Genomic DNA, 9783 nt, shown 5'->3' on the forward strand with positions numbered 1-9783 from the left:
GAGCTATTGGACTTCCTCTTCGATTGTCTTCTCCCTAACCATCTCCTCCAGGCTAAAGGACCTGCACACTAACTCGAAGTCCAGAGATCACCTGATTCTGTGATGCATCTTCAAGAGAAAACAAAGCTATTTAGTTGAGTATCTAATCCTTGGGCATGTGGTTTTCTTTAAAGCCCACTCAACCAGCTCTTAAGGTGTGGAAGGCCTAGAGTTTCACCCTACTAGTAGGTTGTCAAGCTACATTTTAAAGGATGCTAACAGAAGATACACTCTGTCTGAGACAAAACTTCTTACTCATAAGTACAGCCAGAGTATCCTTGCTTGTGTGGGTTCAAGGCCCAATGCCACAGATTATGCATATGACATAAACTGCATCTCAGCACAAAGCTCAGAGAAGCAACATCTCTTCACATGGGTTAATAGTGTGCCTGGCTTGTGCCCTGGAGTTAAATGTCTTCATTCCAAACACTTTCTGTTCTAGACGGAGGGAATAGATCTGTACCCACTGCAAGGGTGTTCGCTCCATACATGCTTCAAAAGGTGGCCAGAAGCCAAGGAGGTCTGTTTACCCTGTCCCTAGGACATACAGACACACAGAAACCCCACATACCTGGGCTCCTGGCCTGGAACTCACTATTGCTAATGTGTGGATGTTCCCCTAAATGAACTACGGAGTCAACAGACTCCCTTTCTAAAAGGGCTTCTTTTTATATTAAGTGACAAGTTATTAAGTGGCAAATCCATGTCAGAGGGCTTAGAAACAGCCAAAACAACTTGGAAAAAAGAATACAGCTGGAGGATTTATGTGCTTAAGATAACAACACAAGCTGGGCGATGGTGGCTCACGCCTATAATCCCAGCACTCTGGGAGGCAGAGGCAGGTGGATTTCTGAGTTCGAGGCCAGCCTGGTCTACAAAGTGAGTTCCAGGACAGCCAGAGCTATACAGGGAAACCCTGTCTCGAAAAAACCAAATCAAAAAAAAAAAAAAAAAAAAAAAAAAAGATGACAACACCATCAAGATTGATTTGAAGCACATTCAAAGATGTTTAGCACTTAGGTCTCAAACTCAGAACAAATGGTTAGGATGACTAGTCAACATGTCCAATCAGACCCTGGCCACTAGGTTTCCCCAATATCCCTCAGTCCCCACCTGTTACAGGGTCCTGGCTGGCATACCAAATCCCCAATATTCTCCAGCCCAAGGACTGGGCCGAGCTGCTCTTCCCTACGCTGCCCTTCCCTATATAATCCAGCACTTTGGCTATATTGGTCCTATTTTTAGCCTTTGTCCTTTTTGCTTGGCCTCTTGGTCTCCAGACTCTCCTCTCTTGCCTCTCTTCACAATGGCCCAGCTCAGGGTCATGCTCACTCTAGATTCTCCCAATGTTTCTGCCTCTGGCTAGTATGTTCTCTTTCATATCTCCTCCACCTTCTCCTCCACCATACCTAAGGGTGGCCAATCCTTCTTTTTATTTCTTTTCTTCAGTCAATCACCACTAGTAATAATGAAACACTGTGGTACCAAGGCATCCCTTCCGGAATATCTAAACCTAAATGGGACAAGCAGACCAAGAACTATGACGACAACCAGCTGATGTTGTGTTCTCTGCTGGAGACATGAATGGCAGAACAGTTGGCAGTTTGAAAACATGAGTGCACATCTTCCATCCGACCCAGCCACTCTGGGTCAGGAGATACCCAAGAGAAATGCCAGCACATCTTCATGCAAAGACCTGGACAAGGAGACTCCAGCATCTGTGTCTGTAACATGTCAAAGCTGGAAACAACCCAAAAGGCTCTCTGCACGATGGAGCAGTGTGTAATGGGAAGCAGTGCACTAGTAAGATACAATCGCTGTAGAAAACAGACACTGAACTACAGTGTAGAAAAGAGGTGAGCAGCTCTCTGGAGAGTGAGAGGCAGCTGGGAGGGAGGGGAAGGGGCCTTGACTATGGTAATGATTTTATAGGTAGATATTTATATGCAAATGATCAGTTTTTCATTTAAGATATATGTAGTTATTGGATCTCAATAAAACTATCAGAAAGTTTTCACATCAAGAGTAAAGTTCAAAAACAGATTGTGTTATGAAAAAATGAAGCTGGGCGGTGGTGGCGCACGCCTGTAATCCCAGCACTCTGGGAGGCAGAGGCAGGCGGATTTCTGAGTTCGAGGCCAGCCTGGTCTACAGAGTGAGTTCCAGGACAGCCAGGGCTATACAGAGAAACCCTGCCTCGAAAAAAACCAAAAAAAAAAAAAAAAAAGAAAAAGAAAAAATGAAAAATTCATTTTTGTCACTTGAATATTTGAATCATATATATACTTTTTAGGCTTTACAATTATGGTGAAATTGGGACAAGACTTTAGGCTAAACTAGTGGTAAAGATCAACAAGAAAGGCATCAGTAAGGTAAGTTTTATTTATTTACGGCTCTGAAGTTACATCCATACAGAACTTGGGTGTCTCCTATCTCACTTTGTCTAGACTTCTGGACTTCCTCCGTGTCCACTACCTACTATTCTGCTTCCAGAGAAGGAGCATGTTAGTTTCATAAAATGATCTTCATGTCAAAGGTCACAACTAAACTAAAAACAATATTTAAGAAAAATAACTATCAAACTGACACACCAGATGGTTTTCTAAACTTGGAAGTCATTTGGGGGAAGAGCAGGGACAGGCACTGAGAAGCCAGTTATCTGAGAGTGCCCAGACTAGAGCACTGCCACTGTGAGAGTGTCCTCCTCCATTCCCAGAAGCCACCCAGCACAGAGAAACTGTAACTTGGCAAACTGCTCTGGTAAGTCATTTTCAAAGGGTAAACATCTAAGATAACGGCTCCTGCTTCCTAACACACCGATAGCTCCTGCAGCTATGGAGGTAGAGCACATGACCACAGAAGAACATATCAGAGGACTCCTTACCACTCAAAAGCCACCACAGCAAAGGGATAAATCCAGGACTCTCGCTGATGTATTTCAAGCCTTTTGAATTGATGCTCACATTATACAGGGACATCAGCATTAGACTGAAATATAAAAGAATATAGTGTTGATATGCTGGGCTATCCATATTATATTTCACCTTAAATTCATCTCCTACTCTAAAGGACCTAGACATTTTTACAGCTCAGATGTCCAACGATGACATCTGGGTAGAGCATTTACAAAGTGGAAGATATATTTAATGGTTTCATCCTCAGAAAGCTGTAAGAGAATGGGAAGCTTTAGCAGTAGCATTGTGACATCACCTCCTGTGCATCAAACTACAGGCAGAGAGTCTCATGGGAAACCTCACAGCTCAATGCCTCAGCCCTTGTAGTAGCAAGCCTGCATTTGTACTCAGGCAGCCCTCAGTTCTTAAGTGTACTGTGTTCTTGAGGTTGAAGCCATCTAAAATCTAATCATAGGTTTAATCCTGAGTGCATAGTAGCCTGAGTGGGAGTGTTTCCTGGGCTCACAGGTTTGACTACCTGGTCCCCAGGTGGTGGAACTATCTGGGAAGAATTAGAAGAAATGGCCTTGTTGGAGGCCGTATCTCACTGGGAATAGGCTTTGCGGTTTCAAAGGACTTGTGGCATTCCCAGTGAGCAGTCTACTTCCTGTGGATGGGATGATGTGAGCTCTCGGCTTAGGCTGCACTGCCATGCCTGTCTGCCTGCTGCCATGCTCCCCACCTTGATGGTGATGGACTCTCATCCCTCTGGGACCACAACTCCAGCTCCTTTTATAAGCTGCCTTGGTCATGCTGCTATATCACAGCAACAGACAGTAACTCAAACATAGGTGACACCAGAGTGGACTGTCTGCAGTGCCAGATTTGACCATGTGGGTTTGGAGGACATGGAAGGCTTGAAGTTCTGGACTAGAAAAATGGCCGATTGTTGTAAGCAGAGCTAGCAGGAGCCTGGAAGCCAGTTCTGAGTGCAACAAGGACTGTGGAGGTCAGGCCCAAGAGGCTTTGCAGGGAAACACTGTCAGCAACCAGGCTAGAGACCATTTTTAGCTACCTGAGCAAAAATGGTTCTCATTCTAAGAACCTGGCTGAGGCTAATCTGAAAAGTAATGTCTTTAGTAGAGGAGATTTCAAGGCAGCCTGTTACTGACTCTGTCATATGCTTATTAGTAATCACTTATGAAGGTCTACTATGGGGGGTAAAAACAAGCAGGGCAAAGAGAAATACAAAAGCATAGTTTGAAGAAAAATGAGGGAAATTTTGGAGCCAAAGCTTGTGTTGAAAGAGATGAGAAGATTAAGAAGGCTGAATCACACTGGAATAAAGGGAGGATGTCCTCAGGGCACGATTCTACTCAGATAAGCTTCTAACTTGTGAAAGGAAAAGGCCTGAGGAATTTTCTGCTCCTAAAAAGCAGTAACAAATCAAAACTGCTGCAAGCACGGTTCTAGAGGACAAGGTTCACCCCACGCTGGCAGTCAGACTTGGCAGTGCCATCTGTGCTGCTAACTTTCCTGTCATGAGGGACACACCAGTACAGAGATCATGAAGTCTTCCTGTGGTTACAGATGGCTGCTTAGGTCAGGCATGTGTCAGGAGACTCCCTGCATGGAGGCCCTCAAAGGTCATCATGGGAAACTATAAAAGTGAAGCCTGGATTGCATTGGAGGACCCAACATATGGAGATGTCAGAGCCATGAGGATCTATCTGCCAAGGAGAGCGACAGGCAGGAGATGGAACCAGCCCCTGAGCAAGAGGAGTGCTACAGGCAGCAAAGCTAGCAGGAAGAGAGACACCTAACTAAGCTCTTTGACATTAGAGATGGAGCTACAAGAAGTATGCCCTGCTGGGTTTCCGTTTCAATTTGATCTAGCATTTCCTAACTAGGCCCCTATTCCTCCATTCTAGAACAGTAATGTTTATTCTGTACCATTGCATATTAATATAAGTATATAAATTTGCTTTTATTTTTGCCTTGAGTCTCAGAAGAGATTTTGAACTTTGGACTTTTAAACAGTGTTCGACTAAGACTTTTAGGGACTTTTGAAGTTGGACTAAAAGCCTTTTATATAATGATATGGCCAATGGGAGCCAGAGAGTATAATGTACTTGTTTGAATGAGAACAGCTCATCTCCTGGGTTCACATGTTTGAATATCTCATTCCCAGAATGAGATGAAACTGTTTGGGATGGATTAGGAACCACTGCCTTGTTTGGAGGAAGTGCGTCACTGGTGTGGGCTTGCCGGGTTCAAAGGACTCCTAGTGTGTTCTTTGCTTCCTGTTTGTGGGTTAAGATGTGAGCTCTCAGATGAGGCTTACTCACCATGCCTGCTTTCCTGTTTCCATGCTCCCTGCAGTGATGGTCCCTTTTCCCTCTGGAACCATAGGCCCAAATAAATCCTTCCCTTTATAAGATGCCTGGGTCATGGTGTTTTATTAACACAGTAGAAAAGTTACTATGACAGTATGTGACATGTGACGTCATCTAGGCCAGGCCAGAAGGCACAGTGCACAGTGTGAAGATCCCAATCTATCATGACCCACCATCTGAACAACCAACAAGGCAATGGCCACAGCAAAACAGGATTTTACATGCTGTTCTGAATAACTGGCAAGTTAAGTGTCCATTAGAAGCTATAAACTATAGCCCTTTAGTTTCTTGGAGTGCTATATAATCTGGAGACTCCCAGATTCTTCATATTGCTGAGTAATAAAAAAGGCCAGATAGCAGGCTTGGAGATGGTTTCCCAAAGAAATGTGCTTGTCACACAAGCACCAAGAACATAGTTCAAATCCCCAGAACTTACATAAAGCTAGATGTCATGGAGCACATCTATAATCTCAGTGCTCCTGTAGCAGAATGGGAAGTAAAGGCAGAGAATCCCTGGAAGCTCTTAGGCCAGCTAACCAGGAAACCACAGTAGCATACAAGAGACCCAGTCTCAAAACGATAGAGGGGGAGGCTGGACACCTGAGCTATTCCATGACCTCTGCATATGTGCCATGGCATGTACATGCTCACATTCACATAGCTACACATGCTTTATAGCATGTACATGCCTGTATTCCATACAGATACCATAGAAACACACACAAGCTGGGTAACAGCTGGAGTGTACTTCAGTGGAAGAGTACTACCTAGCATGCCAAGGCTTTCCCGGGTGAGGGGGATATTTTGTAATTTTATGTAGAACATTTTGACACCGGCACATACATCCATATGAACTTGAGCACTGCAGTGCCTATTTCTTTTTGCCCGAATTCTTTAATGGCAAGACTTCATTTTAAAATTGCCAATGAGCTTGCAAGGAATTAAAGGAACATCTCTTTGATCCAGTCCAAAGTGGGAGGCAAGCACAGACCGTTCAGGCTCCAGAAGCTGAGAGTTTCCATTACAGTGCCTTCACGTGGGGAGACAGAGAGAAAGCCCCAGGCAGACACAGATACAGCCAGAGACCCTCTGAGAAGCAAAAAAGAACAAACTTTCAAGCCTGGCATGAACTCATACTGTCAGCAAGCCTTAAACGCTCAAACCAATGACAATATACAGTCAGCCAGAATGGGGAGATTCCCACTCTTCCTGGACTTCCGAGAAGCACAGACATAGCCCTAACAGACGTGAGTTTGCATCCCAAACTACTGCACTGTGCAAGAAACACCAAGACTGAACAAGTAACGGCCAGCGTAGGAGCGGTGGCGGAGCCAGAACCAAATAATTTTCATTCATTAGAGGTATTAACCCCAGAACAGAAGACAGATATGCTGACTAGGTAGAAAAAAAACTTTGTTATTTCCTGGTTTTGTTTTTGATCTGTCTTGTTTTTTTTAAAAAAAAAAAAAGCCTCACTCTGTAGTTCTGGGTAGCATGGAACTAGAAACCCAGACCAGACTAACCTTCAATTTACAAGAAGTCAGCCTGCCTCTGCTTCCTGAGTGTTGTGATTAAAGGTGTGCACCACTAATGTCCAGCATTAAAAATGACGAGAAACTAAAACATGACCAAGAAGCTAGGGCTACTATTATGAATCACCAGGTAAAACAAAACAAGTAGAACCTAGGCCGGGGAAACGTCTCAGTCAGTTATGTGCTTGCTACACAAATACAAGAACCTGAGCTCAATGCCAAGCCCTCACATAAAAATATAACATAACCATAAAGGGCAGGTGAGGAAGACAGCCAACATCAACTTATCCTTCCTAGACACATGAGTATGAGTACACACAAACAGGTACACACACACACACACACACACACACAAAATGAAAAAAATCTCCTTAGCAAGCCTTATAAAAATGAAAACTATTATAGGCATATAATTTTCACAGCCTACTTTAACAAGGGTTCAACCTCCCCTCTAGCCTACCACTCACCAGAGGTAATGGACAAGAAAAATTATTAATATACAGTGAAGTAGAAACAGTTCTTCGAGGCAATTCCAATCCTGACTGTTCTCAGTCCAGTCTACTAGCAAATACCAAACACAAAGCAGCAGCTGCAGTCCAGTCTACTTGGCAGACACCACACACAAATCAGCAGGGGCAGTTCAATCCAGGAGAAACCAAAAGGGCTCAGCCTGAGTTCATAAAAGTTACAAGAAGCCTCAGGAATCTCACAAGAAGTTCTTTGGTGAGTTTCTATGATGTCACCACAAGCAAAGCTCAGCAACACAATGTAAGACAAACCAATGCATGTGTGTCCTCACGAAGACTAGCAGGGCAGAGTACAGCAAACCAATCCTCGAGCTCCCACTGTCTGTGGAGCCATATTTATATTCCTTCTAAAACTTGTGTCCTTTTACATGTCTGCTTCTGCAAAATATTCTTTCACCTGTCTGCCCAGCAAAACATCATTATAACCTGAGTCTCCAAAGAAATCAGAAATTTCCACTTTAAAACATGAATACTAGAGAGATGGCTCAACAGTTATGAACACTGGCTGCTCTTGCAGAGGACCTGGCTCAGTTCCCAGCACTCAGGTAAAATGGCTTACCATCACATGTAGCTGCAAGGGATCCAGTATTCTCTTCTAGACTCCACAGACACCAGTACTCATGTGCACATGTCCACCACAGATGCATAATCATTTAAAAAAAATAAAATCATCCTAAAAATAAACACTAAATTCCAAGACCTAGACACATGAAAAGGAGAAACAAACAAAACAAGGCAAAACAACAACAAAAAAAAGATAAATGAGAGTAGCTGAAGTACAACTGCCTGCAAATCAGTACTCCATGAAAGAGCCCCCAAAACACAAAAGAAAAACAGTGTTTCAAAAAAGTAAGACAGACTTTTTAAGAAATGAGGAAATAGCATTCAGATTAGAATAGATGTAGACAGATATACACCAATCACAATCTAACCACAGAGTCAGAGTAAATGATACTATCCACCAGAAATATCCCAAAGCTGGACTCTCAGCATCAAAGGCCAGGGCTGGGGCTCAATTGGCTCAAATGGTAACCACTCACTGTGCAAGCCAAAGGCCAGTGTTTGGATCTCTATACTCCACACAAGGCTAGACATGGTAGTACATGAGTTCTGTGCAGCGGTTTACCAAGTTTACCTTCCAACTTGGAGGGAAACTTCTTAATACACAGGAGGTGGATCAAGAAGTAGAGCAGAAGCAGATAGATCTCTCTGAAATAAAGTAATTTTTTAAAAGGGTATAGGATGTAAAAGGAAAAGGAGAGAACAGGATATTCTAGAACATGATGTTTACAAGGAGGTGAAAAGACAGGATATTTGGGGAGTACTGAGTAAGACACTCCTATCCTACAGGGAAGCCTATTAAGACAGGAAGCAAATAATTCAAAAGAGCTCCAGCAGGTCCTCAAAACTAGCCAGATTCCCTAGGCCCCTTTCTTCCCCAAGAGTACATAAACATTCAGCGTGCTGAGAGTCACTCTCAGACAAAACAAGCTGCAAAGATGACTCTGAAACCAGCTCAGCCTCGTGGAAGAAGCAAGAGCAGCCAAACTACCTAGAAGAAATAGAGTGGCTAAGTTGCCTGGAAGAGGCTCAGCCCAACTCAACGGCCTGGAAAGGGCATTCTCCTTGCTGGTGAGTGCCTGCAGACTGTACAGTGTACAGGCACACACGATGGAGTGGCTCTTGTGATACAACTGCCTTTGAGTCATTTCTGCTCCTATAAGTAACCTGTATTCCTGTAAGTGCCCTCAATAAAACTCATTAGTTCTTCAAGTTGGACTTTGATAGTATCTGCACTTTGGTCTGTTCGTAGGCTCCCTATGCAACAACAAATCTGCAATCCCATCATTCCTACAGGGAGAGGAGAGACAGACACAACAAAATCTCTAAATGCATGGGCCAGTCTCATACACAACAGAAAGAAAAAAAAGACACCCTGTCTCAAACCAGGTGAAGACAAAGAATAGCACTTGAGGCCTCTACATATTATAATATGCTTGCCTCCGTCCACACACATGAGCATGCACATACACTGTCCACACACATTATACACAAAGGTTTTTTTAAAAAAGATAGATGCCAGAGAACAGGCAATGTGTGCTTTTCAAGGGAACTGAAAAAAATCACTGCAACCGAAGAATTAAAAACCCATCAAAAAATATTTCCAGTAAATAATTCAAAAGAAATCTCAAGAGAATTGTCCCCCAAAACAAACCTTAACTTGAAAAAACTTGAAAGAATTTCAAAAAAGATGAAAATGACCTCAGAAGACAGCTCTGGGCTATACCAAGAAACAGGAAAGGGAACCACACTACAGACATGCAGACAGAGAAGGCAGCACTGTGGGGAAGGGCAGTAATGATGATGTCCAACACTGTGACTAATGTAAGTCCAA

At 43.4% G+C, this 9783-nt stretch overlaps 1 protein-coding gene across 2 annotated transcripts in view; it reads right to left on the reverse strand.

The window, feature by feature from the left end:
- Hsf2bp (heat shock transcription factor 2 binding protein) overlaps positions 1 to 9783 on the reverse strand; it is a 78467-nt gene that overhangs the window by 31454 nt on the left and 37230 nt on the right. For both annotated transcript variants that reach the window (XM_052164507.1, XM_052164508.1), the window contains exon 7: positions 2924 to 3027. In XM_052164507.1, coding sequence (XP_052020467.1) covers positions 2924 to 3027 — 104 coding nt within the window. The remainder of the gene's footprint in view (positions 1 to 2923; positions 3028 to 9783) is intronic.

The sequence above is a fragment of the Apodemus sylvaticus genome, chromosome 19, assembly GCF_947179515.1.
Source record: "Apodemus sylvaticus chromosome 19, mApoSyl1.1, whole genome shotgun sequence".
NCBI classification, from domain to species: Eukaryota; Metazoa; Chordata; class Mammalia; order Rodentia; family Muridae; genus Apodemus; species Apodemus sylvaticus.